Source organism: Astatotilapia calliptera, chromosome 3, assembly GCF_900246225.1.
Source record: "Astatotilapia calliptera chromosome 3, fAstCal1.2, whole genome shotgun sequence".
Lineage (NCBI taxonomy): Eukaryota > Metazoa > Chordata > Actinopteri > Cichliformes > Cichlidae > Astatotilapia > Astatotilapia calliptera.
The window spans coordinates 14,258,182-14,280,554 of record NC_039304.1 but is presented as its reverse complement, the minus strand read 5'-3'; the positions used below and the strand labels follow the sequence as shown (position 1 = coordinate 14,280,554).

General features: G+C 39.8%; 1 protein-coding gene across 2 annotated transcripts in view; it reads right to left on the bottom strand.

Annotated features, from left to right (window-relative positions):
• The window catches only part of LOC113018657 (ATP-binding cassette sub-family A member 1), a 183,481-nt gene that overhangs the window by 115,274 nt on the left and 45,834 nt on the right, over positions 1-22,373 (bottom strand). The window contains exons 12-16 of one of the 2 annotated variants that reach the window (XM_026161949.1): positions 21,454-21,651; positions 18,744-18,949; positions 14,195-14,371; positions 5,454-5,676; positions 772-993 (exon numbers count right to left, since the gene is read on the bottom strand). In XM_026161949.1, the coding sequence (XP_026017734.1) occupies positions 772-993; positions 5,454-5,676; positions 14,195-14,371; positions 18,744-18,949; positions 21,454-21,651 (1,026 nt within the window). Of the gene's footprint in view, positions 1-771; positions 994-1,651; positions 1,875-5,453; positions 5,677-14,194; positions 14,372-18,743; positions 18,950-21,453; positions 21,652-22,373 lie in introns of both variants that reach the window. The other variant, XM_026161950.1, reaches the window with a different exon arrangement.

Here is a 22,373-nt window from a genome sequence, read left to right as displayed (position 1 = left end):
TATTATTGATTGCCGCCATGTCAAAAAATTGATAACTACGATACACAAGACCGGCCACCCACGGCTGGTACCGCATCGCTCGAAGTGACATGAAAGAAAAGGCGGGCCTGATTAAAATTCTGTGAAGACGCACTTGCACACGCTGCAATGAAGATTCAAGATATTGCCTTTGTCTGCAAAAGACAGCTCGAGGACAAATGATACCAGCGCTACCATAAAGGTCACGCAGAAAGGCTACACTGAAAGTTGAGCAATGGTACACAATTTATCTTTATCCCTCTGAGGATGGGAGAAAAATCAACAACTTCCTCGTCTCTTCTTTCAGGTAAACGTCTCATGTTTCTGTCACTTGAGCATGCCCGTTTTTTTGTTTGTTTTATAAAGAAATCTTTAGTATTGTGCGAAATATGTCAGCCTCAACAAGCAGCAAACAATTCATTGTCACATTATGGACAATAAATACAATTTGTAGTAATTTTAATGTCACTGGACCCTTTAATTCATCTTGAAGGCTCGCACCTTATTATCGGGAGACGAAAAAAGCTTCCTTTCATAACAAGCTGCACCAGTGAAGTCAAAGTTATTTCTTTTTGGATTTAAAAGGCATAAGAACGAGATTTCTTTTAAAAACAAGCAACTCTGACTGACACGGTGTGATTATAGTGGCGAGAAAACACAACCTGGGAATATAACTCAGAGTACAGTCAGCCCTCATGTATAATAACAGCAGGGGGAGATATTAAAAACTGTGTCAGCTAAAGACGGTCTTACCACAGCAACCTTGGCCCCGAAACCCATCACGTCCCTCCAGGCGTAGCAGAGGACGTGCGGCAGGTAGAGGACAAAGTAGATGAGGCCACCGCACGCCGCTGCTAAGTTGGCCTTAGAGAAGAAGACGCTAATGAAGAAGCACTGAGAGATGGTGGCCACGCAGAACACCAGGAAGAAGACAAAGATCACTGAGGGGTCGCTGTATTGGAGGATTTTGCCGTACTGTGTGAAAAGAATTGAGTGGGAGTGGGGGGAAAATAACAGAGGAAAGTAAACATGTAATTTGATATCCAATAACAAACAGGTGGAGAATCCAGGAGGTTATCATTGCAGAATCAAGCAAGCAGGAGGATTCAGAGTGAAAGCTGTTTGACGATCCTCTGGCATATTTTCTCAGCTGACTGTATATTGTATAACATAATCTAAAAAATCCCTAAACATGTCACTCTTTCACTCTGCCACTTTGAAGGAGGACCCTTGTCTAGTTTTAGAGAGCTCCTCGCAAATGAACCAGACTCCCTCAGTGAGCAGTGATGCTGATTTCTTCGTCAAAATTTAATTCAAAGAGCCACTTGAACTCTTGGGATAATGGTGCTATTGTAACGAATGCAATTACGATTCACATCTTTACAGAGGACGCCGTTTGAGGGAGTTGTACGATTGTTCATTGTAGAGCTTCTACATTTAGACGGCCTAAATGAACTTGTGTTAGCATCACAGTAAAATTATCTTCTTTTAGTGCTTAGGTTTCACTCCTGATTAACAATTTATCATGAACCTTCAGGAGTTCTTGATAAGCAAAAAATAAATAAATAAAAACTCTCTAAAAGTAGTTGTGGGTCCTCCTCAGTGAATCATTGTTTAATCATTGTGGAATCACCTTGAGTATAAGGGTAAGGAGGAGAGAGCTGACAGCCAGCAGCAGCACACTGGAAACTGCCCAGCTCAGCCAATAGATGTCGCTTCTCAAGCCCATGATCCTCATTGTCTCCTTAAGCCTGGCTTCTTTCTCTGCAACGATACCCTTAATGATCATGGCGACAGAGTAGATCCAGGCTAAAGTCATGTATAAGGGGAGGGAGCTTCCCAGCGAACGGAGGAACCTGAAAGGTGGAGAGAAGCCAGCCCAGCCCAGATACTTAAATCTGGTGTTAAATCTGCACAGTAACTGGCGATAATATCGCACTTTTTTTCCATTTTCTTAAATCTGCATACTTTGTGACTTCTACGTAATAGCATTAATTCTTTGAATAATCAATTTTCCATTCACATCATACACTATATATACACAAATCAGGCAACTATTTTTATGTTTTGCTCATTGTGTGCAAGAAAAATGTCCTTAAAGTGTAAAAAAAATAATTTCTAAATAAGAAAAAGTCAATCTAGTCACTGCGCAAGTCAAATTCTAAGAAGTGGCTGATATAGAAAGGTCAGCGCTGGAAAGTGATAAGTTGTGAGATGTGTGGAAGGGCGGGGTCACGCGAGGGTCGCTGACAAAAATGTCATGCAGGCGTTCACCCATTTATTCTTTGAAGCTTGGATTGAATGTACTGCTCCTCATACTGCGTGTAATAACGGTCCCTTGAAGATTTCCATTACAAGCTCTTGTCATTTCCCTTTTCCAGTGAAGAGGTCACACGTGGCCTTTTGCCAGACATGACTCAACTAGATGAAGAAGGGAAACTAGATGGCTTTTTTGGCTTGTTGGGTGGATTTTTTTTTCTTTCTGAGTTTAATTAGCATCGCTTATCCAGCTGGGCGGCAGTGGAAACAACGACACTGACAATACTACAAACTGCATGCTACAAATGATCTAGGTCTATGAGAAAATCCTATAGAGCTCATTTATGACCTTACTGAAAACTCTCGATGTTTTTTAAATAAGTTTAAAGTCTTATATATAGTCTTATAAATGATGGTGATATTTAGGGTAAAACAAAGGACAGAGCAGGGTACGCTTTGCGATTGGATGTTTTGGCAACACAGGACTGCTTGCGTGTCAAAAAAAACAAGGTGGTGATGGTCAAAATCTTTAAAAAGAGGCTTCAGAAATACAGTCAATAAACCAGTGGGTGACTGTGGGGCGGCTACGTTCCTTATTATATGCAGTCTGTGGACAATCTCAACTTTTAAGTCTATACATCTAACTTTTTAGTCAACACTGGGTAATTAAAAATTGAACAATGAATGTAAAACCAACATTCAAACACTAAATCGGTGTTGGTGCTAGAATTTAAGAATACAGGGTTTTATTCTTCTTTTTGCTGAATGCAGCTGCTTGCAGTTATAAACGATTGCATGAAGCAAACTGCAGGGGAATAAAACCAAAACAATGACCTGAAAGGGGCTAAAACAACAGCTAAAGGCAGTCCTTTTCACACCAAGTACTTATTTTTGTAGATGAAATACATTTGTTACATTTTTTACTCCAGAAGCTGAAAAAAAACACGTTAAAGTGAAAAATTGAACATTGCGAGATGTAAGTAAAAATGCTGCAATTACAATTTTCATTGAGTATGTAATAAAATCATAAAATCCTTTTTTGTAGCAGTAATGTATACGTTTGGATGTTTTTCATGTTAATTGCTAGTTTATCATATAAAAGCTCTGTATGTTTTTAACACAGGTTTTGTATTTAGATTGCTAATCAACAAGGGAACTACATAACAGAGAATGAAATAAAAGTACTTTTAAAACATTTAAGAGTCGTGTTTCACCACTCGCACTTTAACAAGTAGTTTTACTTTTTATTTATTTTGTTGTGTGTGCCCGAGTTATTAATCAGATATCAGTGGCCTTTCCGACTGTGAAGGTGGTCTCTGACGTTGTCGTTTGCTCTCTTTTTTTCAGCTCTTCTGCACAACAAATTAATCCGGTTTTAATGACCGAGCGCAAACACATCAAAACATTTTGCAAGGTGATTTCGTGTTATGGGAACAAGAACAATACACTGCTCGGGAGAGTAAATGCGTATTGATTCGCGCTGATCGGTGTTAGTTTTAGTAGCCCAAAATCTCATCAAATAAACAACTTGATTCAGCTGATTTCAGATAAGAACCAAGTGTGTAAATACATCCATCTGGATGCCAAACGGTAAACGCATTACTTCCTCCGTAATGAAAGAGGAAACAAGTGTAAAATGACAGAGGACTCAGGTGCAGATGACAAAACCGGTTGTTGTCACACCTAATCCAGATACAGCCTTATGATAATTACCATTTGATTTGCTATTATTATTAATGTGCTGAAAATGGCTGTGAAATTATCATTTAGAATGGGCCCGTGATCTGAATACACATCCCGCGTGCAGTTGCTCCTCCAAGGCACTCGACTAACTCAATTTATTGTTATTAATGTTTACAAATTGTTGATGGCTTGCAAACACATTAGGCTGATGGGAAATTACATTTCATCCAGCTGTTCAAATATCACTTTTTATTTACCAGCCACATTTTCCAATTAAACTGCAAAAATTGATTAGGCCAATCTTAAATAACCATCCTTTTTTATTTCATTAACTACGCCTACAAAACAAGGGGCTGTTGAAGAACACGCTCTAGCTAAAGGAGACCAACAACGGCGCTGCTGCCATTGTGCGCCATCAAAGGCGTGAACGGCCTCCTTTTTTATGATAACGCTGATTTCTTGTTATTTCTTAATTGATTTTTTCAAGCTGTGGATGGCTCACGCTGATAAGCAACCAGATCAATAGATGTGGAGTCAAACAACTATTTTCATTTCTCATATTTAGATACTTGCTAACAAAGAAAGACATAATCGTGCATGCCTATTGCTTCTTTACCCTCTTTGGGAATAATAGCATCTTCTTTTGTTTATGACGTGATGTTACACCTACCTGATGATTAAACTTACAATTCATTATACACCAGGAGCTCTGCAGTGCAGAGGGTGCACTACTCGATTGTACTGTTGTTTTCATTTTATTGACCCAGTGTACATTACAAATGTATTAGATGGCTGGCAGAATATCAGATACAGCAAATGTAAATACTGTTAAATAATTAAACTATATAAAGCGGCGCTATCTCTGCTGTTCTTTCAAATTCTATCCGAGGAATGCAGTTTTGTTTAGGCCAGCTTTTAGTATTACTTGTTTTAATTTGTCTTAGCTGTCCAGATACAGGGCTGCAAAGAATACTGAGGTCCACACTGGTGCATCAAGTATATGTCAGGTACTACCCTCACCCTCCCCTTACAGTTAAAATTAAATGTCATGTAAAATTAGCGTGCAACATCCAAGTGGCAAAAAAAGAGTAAATATCCATTTTCTTGGCTACTGAATGATAAAAATGCATTTCTCAGATTAAAAGCAGGTCGCGATTACATCTTGAATTTTAAATACATCTTGCAGGATTGTGTTGCGTGCTGATTTCATTAGCAGGAGAGGCCTAATCATCCAAGAATCATCCGTCGTGATTTGATTCTGTGCACGGCAATTCATTCTGATTAACAACGGCGGGCTTAGCAAAACACAAAGCATAAACAATGTCGTGACCCGAACAACTTGTGACCAAGGACAGTAAATTTACTGGATGTGTATTTTTTCTTGGTCTGACGTAGCAGCACTGTGAATTTATAGTGTTTTAATGTATCATACATCCTTACATCGTATGCTTTGTGTTTGGCTGCTTTTCACCGAGCGACTCCTTTCTACTGACCTTAACCATGACACTTATGAGCGCACAGGGAACGACTAGCAGAACAATGTTCTCCGTGAGCACTGAAAACCAAAGAGCGCCGTTTTGCACACCAACAGCGCGCAGTACTTCCTTGAGCCGGAGTTCCTTCTCCAGCACCAAACCCTTGATGGTCATGCACACGGTGTACATGAAGGCCAGTATCAGGAACATGGGGAGAATGCTTCCAATACTCCGAATGAAGCTGGGTACAGGAGAGAACGAGCAAAGAACATCAGAACTACTACGCTACAAGAGGACATTCTTCACAATTACTCATTCTCCATGCACGAAATGATGTCCAGATGCTTTTTTACATCATATACATTTTGTTTTATTTATTCTCCACCTACATTTTTTCAAATTTTAACTTCTGTTACAGCCTGGCTCAATACCTTTGAGGTGTTTTCATTTTTACGCCGAGCTAACCTTTTATAAACTTGGTGCATCAGCTCAATTGGGCATTTAGTGCTTCACCTCATGCCAGAGATGATGTATGATTTGATGCTGTTACAACACAATAAGGGGATATTAAACCGGCTCTATAATGCCACCAAAATGCCATGTCAATATCTTCCCCACTGCCAATATAACAAAGTGCTTCCTTTGCTTTATTAGACAGTGAAGGAGAGATATCAAATACATTCTGACAAAGTATAAACTCTACACACCGCTTGTGTTTGCATTCCATAAATATTGAGGGTGTAATGCAAGCAAAGCAGCGCTGAGCACAGATGAACGGATGAAGCACAAAGTGAACGTGCTGTGTTTGAGAGCACGGAGCTGCTTTAGAATAAATATCTCCTGCGAGTCCTGACAAGTTATTTTTAAGACTTGCCAAGTTCGAACACTTACCTCAAACAAGTACTTCACTTAATTGCTAGTTAGCTCTGCATAAGTGCTGTTGAAGAGGTGATTTTGAATGTTATTTCTGTCTTGCTTTCAATTTTCAAACAGCTGCTAATTGTTTTCTTAAACCTGTGTTTATTTCCCTTTTTTTTCTATGACGACATTTCACAAACATGTGTAAAAGTTCTGGACACTTAATAAAAATAAGCGTTTAAACCGTGAAGGAAGCTCTGCTACACGAGAGCCTGAACGACAGAGAGAGAGAGACACGCTTGCTTTTTGTGGATGCTCGCTTGCCCTCGCGGGATGGATCACTTTTCAAACGAGGTCTGGAACGCTGCAGGAAAGGATTGGTTGACACAGAGTTTCAAGAGGCTCAGACACCAGAGCAACTAAATCTAAAATCCTATATAAGATTACATAAATAAAATCTCTTCTTTGAACCCCAAAAATTCCACTTGAGGAGATCACAGAATCAATACACTGAGCAAATTGATACATTAGCACCTTTTCTAGGGAGGTAAGCAGCCTCAAGTAGCGAGTGCTTCAAGGTGAATACTAATTCAGGCATTATCTGCTCCCGATTCTACCCTAACATCTCTGTAACAGCTGACAGTCTGCATGAGTTAACTCCTTCTGTGACTTCTCACACCGGAGGCAGAGAAATCAGTCATGCACACTGTGTCTGACTCTGACAACCTTGCCACCAGATGCTTTTGAATTATACATTTGCGGATCGATCAAACTTGCTTAAGTAATAGAACTCCAGGCAGGTCTGTGTTACAGGGCTCCCATTACATTGGCAGGCTGACCTAAATTTAGGAAAGCTAGAAGACTGATTCCTCAGTAAATCGAGAGATAGCAGAGCACAGCCTCCCGGGAGAATAGAGAACTATAGTAAAAAAAATAAAATAAAAAAATAAAAATAGGTTTTTGTCTCAGTTTCAAAAAAGATATATTGTTAAATTCATTCAACTGAGAAATTCATAGAAGAAAACGGGTTTATATTTATACATATGGATTACTTTTAAGCTACCACAATTTTAAAAAATACCTATCTATGTTCTGACACAAAGAGGATGTAAATGCATGCTGTTTTTCATTTTTAACAGCAAGATCAGACACAGAAAAGCAGAATTGCATTACCAATTTATGTATTAGACTTACAAAACATACAATTTTAAAATCCGTCTTCTTTTAGAGAAAGACTAAAGTATTAAAGATGATAACAACTGATGGTGATGTGCTGGTTTCACAATACTAAATATAAAAGAAAAAAGAAAAGAAGAAACTAAGACTTGTAACAAATAAAAATCAATATATCAAATAAATAAAATTTAAGGTGGATCATGTTCACAGAGTTCAGACTAAGTAAAAATGTATTTCTAAGATCATCATTTATTTAGCATTACTCCTCCTGAGTATGCCATTTAATACTATCCTAATCATAATCAAAGTCATAATAATATAATAATATAATTTTTAAATGGCATACTAAGGAGGCGTAATGCTAAATAAATGATGAATTAAGCGCTTCCTAATACCTTAATAATGCTTAATAGTGTGACATTATTTTAAAGTGCTACTGATTCTTTTTTATATTTTACAGTTTTAGATTTGACTTATCCATATTATATTAGTCTGCGGCTTTGCTTCCTTATAACGTGCACTAACTAATGTGTGCTCTGAACCATCGTCCCAGTCTCAGCCTGCATGCCAGAGCAGATGTTCTTTATGTGTCGGTCTGTGTTTAGTTGTAATCACACATGAAACACCAACACAATGGTTCAGTGGAGGGATGGAAGCAGCCAGGTGATGACTTTCCAAGAGGTCAGCACTCATGTAATCTCACCAAAGAATCTTTTTGTTCATGTTCTCAGACAGATTTCACTGTTGGCACACTCAAAGTGGGTCATCGTATGTCCTTGTCTTAAAAGTGCTTTCCAACTAGCTACTACTGCCATAGAGGTCTGATGGAGTGCTGCTGCTGAGATGGTCATAATTCTGGCAGGTCTCCCATCTCTGCAGAGGACTTGTGAAGCACTATTAGAGAGACCACTGGCCTCTTGACCAAGGCCCTTCTTGCTTGCTTACTCACTTTGGCCAAATAGCTAACCCAAGGTGGAGTCTGGATGGTTTCAAACGTCTTTCAGTTCACAATTACTGAAGCCACTGTGCTCCTGGGAACACTACAAGACATAGAAATGGGTTTATATTCTTCCCCTGACCTATCCTTTGCAACAATTTCATCAGACATTTCTACAGAGAGCTCCTGGAAGTTTGTGGCAGTGGGATGATTGAGTGTGAACCACAGGATGTTATATCCAAAGCTGTGTGCCTTTTTAAAAATTTAAAATATACATTTTAGCTTCTGATTTTAATAATTTTGCAAATTTACTAAACACACTGAAGAGGAGTTTGCACACTTTCAAATGCCTGTATATTTGTATATTTGTGGGAATACATGATTTGCAGCATTCCCACTCAGGAATGAAATAAAATGCTTTTGGGGGTGGTTCAAACGAATTGCTTCTTCTACTCCCGGTGATTTTTCTAAAACACTGTCAACAAACGTTTGAAAGCTGCAATTTGATTTCCCTAAGTGCTGATTTGTTTGGATGAATGCTTTTAATACAAGAAAATAAAGAACAGAAAGGAGTGGTGTTTTACACAGTGCATAGAGTAAAAATACGTCTTTTTTTAATTAAAGAGCAGTCTTGAGCTACCCCACGTTTTCTATATTTTTCTAGGAAAATAGGAATGGGTGCAGGGATTTATTGAAACAAATACAGTATATGAGGCAAAGGAGTTTGTACAATTCTAATAAGCCTAAAAGTCAATATTTGGTGACATGGCCTAAATTCTGTTAGTAGCATCTAATTTCTTTAAGTTCTTTAAGGACATTTAAAACGTTTCTTTAGATCTTGGCTTTGATCCTATTCTGCTTCAATAAAGTTGAGGTCCGGGCTCTGGGGAGGCCAATCCATGACTGATGGTGTCCCACTGTGTTTTCTTTTAGTGTCTGTTGGGAATCATCTGATGCTTTTTAGAATTTATTGGTCACCATACGTCAGACCTTTCCTTCTTTCATAATAACATCAATTTTGACAAGATTTTTAACATGGCTGGTTGGAATGGATCCCCAAGCTGTGGGAGAGCCTCCACCATACGCCCTCACACTCTCACTGTTATTGTACCTCCTCTGTACATACTGATGATAGTTTACACCAAAAATTTCACATTTAGATTCATCCGTCTATAACAGCGCTCCCCAACCATTTTGCGCCACGGACTGATTTATGTCTGACAATATTTTCACGGACCGGCCTTTAATGTGTCGCGGATAAATACAACAAAATAACACCAGTACCGGTATCAAAAAAGAGAAGATTTAGTCATAACACAAGGGAAAAGACCCAGGGAAACGATAAAAACAATAACAAAATAACGACAAAAAACAATAAAAACCCTGAAAACCATAAATTTCACACCCGAGCCTCAACTCTCGCGGCCCAGTACCAAACGACTCACAGACCGGTACCGGTCCGTGGCCCGGTGGGTGGGGGCCGCTGCTCTATAAGACTTGCTGTATAATTTTGGCAGTTTCCATTACTTAAGAATTGCTTTTTCACAGCAATTTTTCCACTCAGACCATTTCTAATGAGGCTTCAGTGAACAGTAGATTGATCAGCTGAAGCAGCATCCTTCTCTGGGCTTGAGTGTGATGCTGGGCCAACCGTATATCTAAACCATTAAGAAAAACTGTCATCTGGAACTGGAGTATAGTTTTAACCAGTATGTCAATTTCTGCACACTGCACAGAGTTTTTGCAACAAAAAATTCCCCAGTATCCTGCTGTCAGATGTATTTTTTTGTATTTTGTATTAGACACCAAATCAATACATGCACCTTCTGTTCCCCATCCCCTGTAAACAGGGAGAAATGATTTTTGGGAAGCTGGAATTACACTATCCAGCATTAAAAGCTTCTTTTCAGCCGCGGTGACAAAAGGCTCTTTCAGTGTACAGGGAGTCATGCTGGGAATATTTTCTGATATCATTAATACAGCTTGTCGCTGCACAGCACAGAAACACTATAAACATGAAACAAAACATCAATTGCAGATTTTTGCTTGTTACAAGCGTCAGATGTTCTAATTATGCTCGGCTTTTTCAGGCCCTCTCAGTAGTAACGGTGCACACGTCGGGTTAATTAGCCACTGAAGATGGACAAAAGCGTATTCCCCAACACATCCTTGCATATTTGGCACGTTCAGTGCCGGCCACTATTATCTAACATTAAACCCATGTGAATGTGAAAGACCTATTGATGGGGAGCACAGCCTTAGGATCCAAACAAGGCATGCCTCTGATTCAAGAGCCTGCAATGGCTCAGAGGCCGCTGATAAACGGTCTGTTTATGTGCTATCGGAGCCCGCAGGGGTCAGGCTTTATCCTGCACTGTCATTGCAGTCCTGTACACAGTGTGAATATGAAGACAGTGGGAGCTAATGCAGTTTAGTTATCTCAATTTCAAAATGCCAACAGGGTCAGCTGTGGCTGAAGGAGTCCAGATTGCTCGTAGCTCGTTGAGCGCGCGCCGCTGCCAAAAGCTAGGAGGAAATGAGGGACACGAAAAGGAAATTATTTGCGAGGCAGGTCTGATGATGAGGGTTGGGGGTCAGCGCAGATAATACTGGCTTCTTAGCTGAAGTTTATCAGCGGAGTAGAAATATTGTTTACGTGAGATTAAAAGCAGACCTACAAAGATAATAAAAAAATGACGATACGGTCTGACAGAAACTAAGGATGTCATTGGCAACGGCTTCCTGGGCTGTTGTCATAACATTTCCTGTTGTATTAATATCATATACTCAAACTAAATCACCACCAATGTGAAGAAAAAAAAAACCGAAATACTAAAACATATTATACTTTAAAACTGTATTTTTTATGCCATGCATTTATACAACACATCATATGCCTTCTAGGTGGAGAGCACTACTTTCTGAACAGGACATGATTCATCCAAAGACTATTTTAACATTTTAAAATCAGAAATAAGAACTAATAGCCATCTAAATGCGCAGTGTCCTTTCCTTCTTTCTGCCTGGTAACACGCAGTTCACGATGAAAACAATTACAAGCAAAGTTCCTCCCCATCATGCCTCTCCGTGTCTAAGCGCATCTGCCTTTGTGTGATTTCACTCTCTATTATTTATAACAGAAAAAGCAGTTTTCGAGTGTTAATAATTCATAGAAATGCCCAAATGTCTCTGCAGAGGAAAGAGTAAATGGTGGAGTGAATGAGGGGGTACTGCTGTGGTTTACGGCTCCTTTTTATCATCTGTAATTATTAATCCTTTGTTTTTAAGGAAGATGTCCGCTGAAGCAAAGAGGCCAATGTGTACCAATAAGCTGCACCATGACTGTCTAATTTAAGATCACAGCAAAAAGCTGACCAGAGGGAAATTGTGGCTCTGATTTCGTGGATTAACAGCAATCTTAAAAAATAAAATCTGCTAGCTGTTGTTACTATAGTGATAAAAACAAGTAGAGTCATTTTCCATCTGCAGGTTTTGTATTCTTGGTGGTTCTCGGAGTCGTTTTCAGTGAAAAGTCGGGTTCTGTATCATAAAAGAATGCTGTATATCAAAGATGGAAGCCATTAACTGCATCCGAACATGCTCATTGTGTCCTTTAGTCCCACCCACTTTATGTTTGTGCCAATGGGAGCTCTGAAACACATTACACGGCTTGATAATTATAAAGTTTGAACAGCTTTAGGGTATAAGCTGCTCCAAAGGGCAAAAAAGTACTGTTGGAGTCTAAGGGGAGGGGCAAATAGTGCAAGGACTGATTGTAGGTGCTGACGCTAATGTTTTATTTACAGTGTTATAAATTTCTGCAGTTCTGCTGGATCCTCACTGTTATTGTTCATGATGCGAGTTCATGACGTGAAATCCAGTGTGTAGCTGTCCTCTTGTTTGAGGGTGGTGTTGAGCGACTAATCAACAATGGTCACTGCACCGGTTTAGGAGGGTTAGTGCTAACAAAGCTGTATTCTGGGGGTTGAACAGTGTATGGGATGTCTTTTGGTTCCTTCTTTTGCCTGGGCTTGCCATAGTTCCAGTGATAACAAACATACTCTATGCTAATCGTGTTAGGGCTGTATGGAGGTCCATGGGAAATTCTGTCCACTGAAAGAAGATTATTTCACAGTATTTTGGATTATTATTACAAAAGCAAACACTTTGTTTAGCAAGATAACCTCATTAAATAATGCTACTTTTAAGATGTTTAAAGTGGAAAAGCAACTGAAGTAAAGTCAGGCTCAAGTTTGGCTATAAATGAAACGCACTGTCATCGTGGGATTTTAACGTACATAAAGTGTAACTAAGCTCCTGTGGCCAAAATGACCCCCTATTAACAAAAGCCTTGTACAGGCACATACTAGTTTTTAAATTCTGCAACATAATGTATTTTTTTCATGCTATGCGTTGCAGAACAATTATGACAACATGTAGAGCTCCAGACAAAGACGCACCATTCCAGGGCTTGGTTTTAGCATGCGGATCTGGCCAGGACCCTTACTGGATACAGGGTGGGAATCGAACTTGTGATTCAAAGGTGTGGAGTCTTACCACTACACTACACAGATGCATTTCTAAAGCTCACGTTAACCATGAACCTTAATGCTTACTAATGTGATGCTTTAGTATGGATAACTTTAAATGACAATACACCTTTTAAATGAACGTTTCCACTGGGTTTAGTAGTTTACACTAAATCACCTATCAGCAAAATGTCTCTGTTTTGTTTTGTTTCTCATTTCTCCGAGACAAATACATCACGCAGGGCAATATTCTTCAAAACTGTTCAACAGCAGGCTTGTAGAGTTTTGCAGCCCACATATGAAGTCATCATTTTCATGTTCCCTGTAACCCCCAGAAGGTTGATTTACTGAAAATCTTGTGCTACCCAAACCACATAATACTTTAAAATTAGATTCCTAATTTCTGGAAATGCATTTGCCCATGGGTCGAGAATAACTTTGCGTGTACTGAAAGTGTGGGTATTGTGTTGTTGGTCTTAAATCTCACTGGTAATTATCTTTTCTCTTGGTGGCATTGCTGGGTTTTTCCTTTATTAATGGGGATTATAATGTTTTGCGAATAGGAGATTTTTTTTTCCTGGACTCGGAGGAAATTATGGGCGTAGAAGATTGAGTGTGATACCACGTCGTTTGTGTCCCCGGGTGGATGATCAAACACGATAGAAGCCAGCGATATCAATAAATACATCAAGAACACAGAGGGAAGGCTGCTATCAATCCTTGCATGCAATGGAGCTGTGTTGCACGTGCGCTGCTCTACGCTCACTTTGTTGAAAAGGAAGTACAAAAAAGGAAGGCATTCAAAGTGGTTGCTTAAATAATTCAGCATCCACCAACTATTCAGGAATTTCCTGTGGTTTGACTAAAATCAATAGTTTGGCCTCTCTCTTTTCCACTCGCTAAGTTTCACTCGTTTCCTCCCTCTTGCAGAAAATCAATTCATGACTACATTTACTCTTAGATTTCAGAGTTTCACTATTTACTTTTAACAATGACACAATTAAGGGTGCTCCCCGTCTTAGAGCCTACGTCTGTGATCTGTGACAGCAGAAGGGAAACACATAAAATAAATAAATGGCAAGTTACACAAATAGAACTAAACAGCTTTCCAAGGGGGAATCTGATAGGTCTAGGCTTAGAGACTGAGGAGAACTGTGTGGTGGCACAGAGTGGAAAGTCATTGTGTTGCTGTATTTCTCTTCCCTCTTCCTCTATTTACAAGGCTGACAGAAAAGAAAAAACAATGCTTTTGTACTCACGCGTCATCCACATAGCAAGGATACGGCATTTGCTGGGCAAAAACTCCCAGTGGTTGGGTTTTTGAGGTGTGCGCCCGTATAATGCCATGGTCAATCATATCCTGCAGGTAGGCGAAGCCTCCCCATATATAGCGCAGGTCGTTATAGGGGTTGTCTCTGGCTCCGGGAGACCATGACCTTATTAAAAGAAGACAGACCATGATGTGTCTTAGCAAAGGGCAAGTAAACTACAACCAGAATGGTCAGAAATACTACCCGAGATTATAAGTTATTTTAGAGGTTATATAGAGCAACAGGAACTTTATTTATAAAGACCTGATTGCTTGACAGGACAAGGATCCACTGTTTTTTATATATCTAGACTTACACCTGACAAATATTTTCAGCTTTCTGCTCATGAGTCTAAGGAGAAGATATACCAGCCACTTTTACATAAGCTTTGTAATTTCAGAGAAAACAAGGTATAATTAATAACACTAATTATGGTCTGGTTCCATTTACATGGTTCGGAGCCCCGGTATTGTGTATGCTCATTGTAATGTACTAAAACACTAAATAGAACTGGATGATAATTAATTTGGTCATTTACATCTGTGCTACGATGGGTCATAACGTCTGCTGGAGACTGCCTATCACAGCCTTATAGCTTTAAATGAAAGCTTGATTAGCATTCAGATTTGAAATGGGGAGAAAATAAAGGCAGGTTCTTTAAAAGGGATCATTAATGGTGACACTTGGTGAAGCTTAAAGTCAGTTTTCTGTGTCATAAAAGTGGCTCTTGTTGCACTAAATTACTATGGTAGCCTGTGCTAAACATATAACCTGGGTAGGAGTGAGCAGGTTATGTTCAGAGTTTTGGTTAAAAATCTGTTTCTTCTTTCATTGACAGCTTAGTTTTTGTTTTATATGTGCTAATTCTCAAGCTTTACCTTACATTATAAATGAAACCCAGCTGTGAAGTTACAGCAGTGCAAACTGTGCACTGATGTATAGATGCAGTATGGAGAGTATCAAGCTGCTAAAGATAGTCTGTTTTAATCTACTGGAATTGCAGCTACTAAAGCTCAGAAAACTCACCGAGTAGCAACTCAGGCAATAAAATTTGTTTTTCCTTGATCTGCTGACCAAACTATTTCTATATGTCCTTTATTAGGCTATAGGACAGTAACATCTAATGATTAAATGTATGAAGTTTAAAGTTTCAGAGCTCAACTCTGCAGCCATCGCATTAGAAATAAACAGCAGCAAGAAGAGCAGCACTCAGCATTAACTACAATTAAACTGTTTATTTTATTGCTCTGTGCGCTACATCCTGAGATTAATGACTTTCTGGAGCATTAATATCTCATCTTATTTGCAACAGTGTTGCATTTTACTGTTCCATTTTTCATGTTGTTTATAGATTTTTATCCCCATTTTATCATCATCATCTGATGACGTCTGCGATTGAAGTAGGTGACACTCATAGGGATCATTTTGCACAGAAAAAAAGTTTTACATGTAAAACGCCACTTATTGTGTGAGCTTGGCTTGATAACTGCTCTCATGACAACTGTTATCTCCTACTGGGATTTAAAGTTCTGTTGAGCCAGCCAGTGCAAAGAAAGCCTGGCTTTGTTGAACTTCTGGCTTTATAGCGTAATATTTACCCATATATATATATATACTAGGGGTGCAACGATATTCGTATCGATATTGAACCGTTCGATACAGTGCTTTCGGTTCGGTACGCATATGTATCGAACAATACAACATTTGTAATTTATTTTATCAACTTTCCTTCTGACTATGCTGTCTGTGTTGAGCGCTCAGTGAATCTGGGTTCGACTACTCCGCCTAGGCTGCACTGTCGAGCGCAGATCCACTGAGCGCTCAACACAGACAGCATAGTCAGAAGGAAGAGCGCAGGGCACCTCCCCCACTCTCATTCAGATCTGGCGTTTGGAATTATTTTGGTTTTCATGTGACGTATGACCCTGAAGGTAAGCGAGTCATGGACTAAAGTAAAACAGTATGTTGGATGTGCCATGCAATGCTCAATTACATAGGTGGGAACTAGTGTGTTAGCGCAGTTAGCTCGTTAACGTGTTGGCCGTCTAGCCCCATGCACGGAGCGATCGGCGGTAGCTCGTTAACGGAGATTTGCCGTGTTGTGGCGTTAAGGTCATTTCAACGAGATTAACCTGAAAGCACTAGTGGGAACACAACGAATATGACTGCACATTTACGCCGACATCATCCTAGTGCAAAGACAAGTGGAAGCAGACAAAAAAAAGCAAGCATGCTACTAACTTTAGCCGAGTCATTTAGACAGCTGTTAGCACATGATTCTCCTTATGCTGCTGAGAATATAGCCCAGAAAAGAGAGTTTATTACATTTCTCTGTAATAAACTCTCTTTTCCAAAGATGAGTGATTCCTCAATCAGATACAGGGCTTGCAATATCGCTAGCCTGACGTCCTGGGGCTAGCGATTTTTTCAGTCGGGCTACCAAAATCTATCTCTTCCCTGCCCGTCGGGCATAAAAATATATGTCAATGCTTTTGCATTCTTTCAGAAATGTAGCTGGGTAATTATGTCATTGGCATCGGTGAGCCACTGTCAATATGTGACATATTGAAATCGCGTTTGAATTTGCGCTTGTTTTTTTGCTTTCACTTTGCAATCGTGTGAACTGTGTATAGAGAGCGACAGCACTGATCTGTGAGTGATGATAATTTGCGCACCAATTCCTCTGACATCGTCTTATTAATCGTTAGCTTACTATGCAAACATGACAAGTGAAATCTCCCGCAGCTTAAACATGTGAGAGGTTGATCGCGCAGAGAATCGCTGAGCTTATGTGAGTGCGTGTGTAAAAGCAGCAGGATTTATATTTGACTACGATGACCTGGATGATTGAGAACCTTCACAGACAGATATATATTTTAGTTCTGCTGAGCCAAATAAGCCAGGTCAGGGTGAAGAAGTGACAGCCAAAGAAAAGCTTACCACAAAACGGAGAAGTTATGACAAATCAGACTATAAGGCAAAAAGAAAGTGCAGCTTTATGGTTTCATGGACAAAAGAATTTCTGTGGCTGCAATATGACGAGCTAAATAACCAGGGCTGCACATAAGTGGTCCGCAGGTGCGCATTCGCTGTCAAAATAAAAAACACGCACAAGGGTTAGGGTTAAATTTAAAAACTGTACTTTTGAGTTAAAATATATATTTATAATTTAATAAATGACAAATTAAAAAGGCATGAACATTTTTTTGTATCGAAAAAATATCGAACCGTGACACCAAAGTATCGAACCGAACCGAACCGTGAATTTTGTGTATCGTTGCACCCCTAATATATACATATATATATTAGGGGTGCAACAATACTCGTATCGATATTGAACCGTTCGATACAGTGCTTTCGGTTCGGTACGCATATGTATCGAACAATACAAAAATTTTTATTTATTTTATCAACTTTTCTTCTGACGATGCTGTCTGTGTTGAGCGCTCAGTGAATCTGCGTTCGACTACTCCGCCTAGGCTGCACTGTTGAGCGCAGATCCACTGAGTGCAGCGCAAGCTAGCAAGACAGAAGCTAAGCTTGTTGCAACATGGCTACTGCCTCAACACTAACCGAAACTGAACCTCCCCCACCCTCATTCAGATCTGGCGTTTGGAACTATCTTGGTTTTCATGTGAAGCGTGACCCTGATGGTAAGTGCGTCATGGACAAAAGTAAAAGTGTGTCGGATGTGCCACACAATGCTCAATTGGTGGGAACTAGTGCGTTAGCACAGTTAGCTTGTTAACGCATTGACGCCGTCCAGCCCCACTCACGGGGCGAGCCGTGGTAACTTGTTAACGGAGATTTGCGCGTTATGTCGTTAATGTCATTTTAACAAGATTAACGCTGACAGCACTAGTGGGAACACAACGAATATGACTGCACGTTTACTCCGACATCATCCTAGTGCAAAGACAAAAAACAACAAGCACGCATGCTACAAACTTTACCCGAGTCATTTAGACAGACGTTAGCACACGATTCTCCTTACGGGGACCTGATATGTTTCATATGCTGCTGAGAATATAGCCCAGAAGAAGCGTATAGTACAGCTTTTGTTTTGGAAAGAGCCATTTCTCTGTAATAAACTCTCTTTTCCAAAGATGAGTGATTTCTCAATCAGATAGATTTATTTTTTTTATTATTTTGTTGTTTCAGCAACATTAAATTTAAAAACTGTACTTTTGAGTTAAAATATATATTTATAATTTTAATAAATGACAAATTAAAAAAGCATGAACATTTTTTTGTATCGAAATAATATCGAACCGTGACACCAAAGTATCGAACCGAACCATGAATTTTGTGTATCGTTGCACCCCTAATATACATATACACATATGGCATCAAGTTCTTTAGTCTAGTATTGTCAAAGAACCAAACAGAGACATCAATCAAATGTGGGACAGAAGAAATGGCACACAAAATATAAAATTAGGTTAAAGTCATTTGGTATTCAGCAAAAAGAACGGGTTTTTATAACAGTGTTACATACCTTCTCCTTACTGTCCTGGTACTTTCTACTTCATCAACATCCATGCGGATTTTGTACTTGACATAAGGAGGTGGGAGGCTGGAGTTCAGCTGGAGGTTTTCAAAGACAATCCCGGCCCAGAACGTACCGTTTGTCAAAAGATCCAGCGCTCTATTCACCAGTTGGCCTTCAGTGGAGGCCGCCTCAAACTTGTCCAGATCCAAACACTGTCAGCAAACACAGACCCACACAAATGTCTTACTTTTCTAACATCCTATTATATTTACAGTAAACCATTCTGTTTTTGCAGTCTTTCAGCAGCCACAAAAGGCAGGCAGGAGCTCACTGGGAGAAAGGCAGATGGATATTTAGAAAAGAAAGTATGATTCAGCTAGTGACTAAACAACACAGAGTGCAGTTCCAAATTATCTGGAGATGCCAGGGGGTGGGAAATGTTTTGAGTTTCAGTAGAGACAAGCAAATGAGATCCACCCTTGCTAGCGTTCCCTTGCTCGGTAGCCTTGTCCCCCTGTTTCACGAGACGATAATGAGCTAGCCATCCTGGGAGGCAGTCACACCTGACAGCTGTCCACACATCTCAATGCTGCAATAGTTTTATCATCTCTCCCCTCAGGAATCTGTATTGTATATCCCACTATGGTAGGAAAGAAATATCACAAACAACACCATTTGTTCAGCACATACTGGAGGATATTAGAGCAGTGAAGAGCTCCACGGGCCCAAAGTTTGGACAAGTGCTAAATGAAATATAGGGACAAGCTGTACAAGCTGTAGCTAATCCTAGTAACAGCGGCCTCATGCTACCCAACACATCATTTGAGCAAACAATTTATTTTTTTAACAGCGTCTTTATTCAAACCTATTTGTAGGCACAATGTTTTTCATACAGATGTACTCGGTGAACCTGATTCTTCTGCATTTACAAACGTCCTTTGGAGCCTTTCCAATCTATGTTTAATCAGCTATTTGTGCTGCTACAAATCAACTTTATCTGCCCATGTTAATGAGGCTTCAAAAGTTATAACAGCTCATACAGTCGTGTCATCCTCAAGTGCCCTTAATGTTTAAATAAGATTAGTGCGGCACAACATTCCCAGTAAGCACCAGAGGAGTTTCATCTAAAGCCAGCGATTAAGTTCTGTCCCCAGAGTTACGAAGACATGGCAGCGCATTTTCATAATGACCTTTTATGCTATTTATAGGTTTGTTTCTCCCGTCTTAATGTTTTATAAATCTCGGCACTGTTGGATTAAACAGGTTTATGAAAGAAATGACATGCAATTTGAGGCTCTAATTTGCCTCTATTTAAAAAAAAATTAAGAAAGATGCAGCCTGAGTCTTTAGTGTTAATGCTGGTGGTGGCAACACAGAGAGAGGAGCCATGCCAATTTGAAAATGAGCACAAATTGTTGGGTTTTAATCTTTAGAAAGTAATTGGCTCACACCAAGAAATCATTTCAAGGATACAAATGACTCATTTGGCGAACACACAATTTTCCTCTAATGTCCTGTGTCTGCACATTGGAAACTTGTTAGCCTCCTCCTGCCCATGTATGCTAAAGCTATCGATTTGCACTAATAAAGGATTGTAGTTGGTTTTGTTGACCAGTGACTGAAAAGTAAGAAAATCAGGTTTAAATAATGTTAGCCATTAGTATTTTCTGTTCAGTTCCCTTGTTGTGTACATAAAGCATCCACCATGTATGGAACTAAATGCACGACTACATTGTCTTAATGACCTTTTAGCGTCTTTGCAATGCCAATCCTAAAAAATATGTCATTTCCCTAAACATGTACGCATCCAGACAAGCGATCGCTGCAGTAAAGGCTGTCTGATAAGTGCTCCTTATCCATTCTGAGCAATGCAATTTCCATTAGGGCAGAAAATAGATTGCATTACAGTGGAATTTTATTGTCCGTGTACGGCAAATCCTGAGGGACCTAAGCTGTCATTTTACCTGTGCTCGGATTGATATTGTGCGTGTGTGTGTATATGGGAGGGCAGGAGTGGGGCGAGGTTGGGCTTTGTGCATATATTTGATCGTGCAATTTGGAGAAAGAACAATTTTGCTTTGAACTGTGGCACAATCAATATACAGGATGAATGTTAACTCTGGATGGTTCACTAGCCCATAGCAATATTGCTATATGATTACCAGGGAAGGGATGCTGTGGTAGACCTTGCTGTGCATTTGACAGTTCTTTAAGTCAAGGTTCTTCAAGTTTAATGAACACTAGAGGCCTGTTTTCTAATGACTCAAAAGTTGAGTTTGAGAGCAAGATTTGAAGAAAACAAAAAAACTGATGTCTTGATTTTGGCTTGAACAATAGCAGCGCAAGGATACACAAGAAAAGAGCTGTTTTCTTCAACCCCCCCACCCCCCCCCCCCCACCCCCACCCACCCAAAAAGAAAGCTCTCACTGATTTTACTAAAAAGCAATTTTGCTTGACTACTTCAAAGGTTATAAAGCAACTCCAGCCAAAGAAATCACACGGGTAATATCAGATAAACAAAAATAACTAAAGGAAAGGCAAAGAAAGAATAGAGGTGGAAGGGCGAGAATTATGTTTAAAAAAACTTAAATGTCAAAGAACAGCCCACTCTTAGAAAATCTTTCACTTCACTGGAGAGGTCGCGAAACCCTGTGGAAGCCGGATTTATGAGGTGTTTTGCATTTACAACAAAGCACAAGCAGATAAATTACATACACGCAAGAAAGTGGAGAGAAGCTTCAGCATTTCCGAGGTGGAGTTGTAGACGTTCCGCCAGTCGCTGGGTGGCATGCCGGGTGGACGATCTTCTGGAGGCCCGTTGTACAGGAAGTTGGCCAGCAGCTCAGGTGTCCACCCTGTGCCATTGAGAGGCGCCTTGAGGGTTCCAGCAAACACAGGATTCACCAGCAGAGCCTGATTTTGAAAGCAAGAAGACGGGTTTATTTATATTCTAGGATTTAGGGTTTCTCATCCGCGTTATTGAGGGAATAACTAACATTTAAATGAGTTGGTTACAATGGCCACCTGTTAGAGGCTTCAAATTAATGTGGTATGAATGCAAATGAATATTTATGAGAATCAAAAGCCTTAAAAAAAAAGAGAAATAAAGAAAAAAAGAAGGGATGATAAAAAGGATGGGGGAGGGGCAGCTTTACTCTTTGCTGGAGCTGACATTCATTTTTCTGCAGAATTAATTAACAGCATTAAGATAGATGGCAGTGTTGTACTTGCGGCTCTAAGATGCACATCAGCTATTCTCCTCTATGGCCATGAAGCTCATTTACAGCACAGGGTGTGTACGTGCACAAAAAAAATGCATTTGCATGGTACAGATGTATTAGGACCCACAGAGAGAACAAATGCAAATCAAATCTCCTCCCTGGAAATGCACAAACAAGGCCGCGTGTACACACCATGAAAGAGATAAAGGCGCAGGTCCTCCCCTTCAATTCCCTTTCACTAACATGGTAAGGAACATGTGTGTGACTTACATTCATCTCGGGTCATAGATCAAGACGCAATTTCCATAATCACGCACCCAATTCATAAAGATAATACGCTGAGAAGCGGAGGAAAACTGAACCTTGCTGCAGCAGTAATGGCCCACTTACATACAGCACGTTACATGAATATGT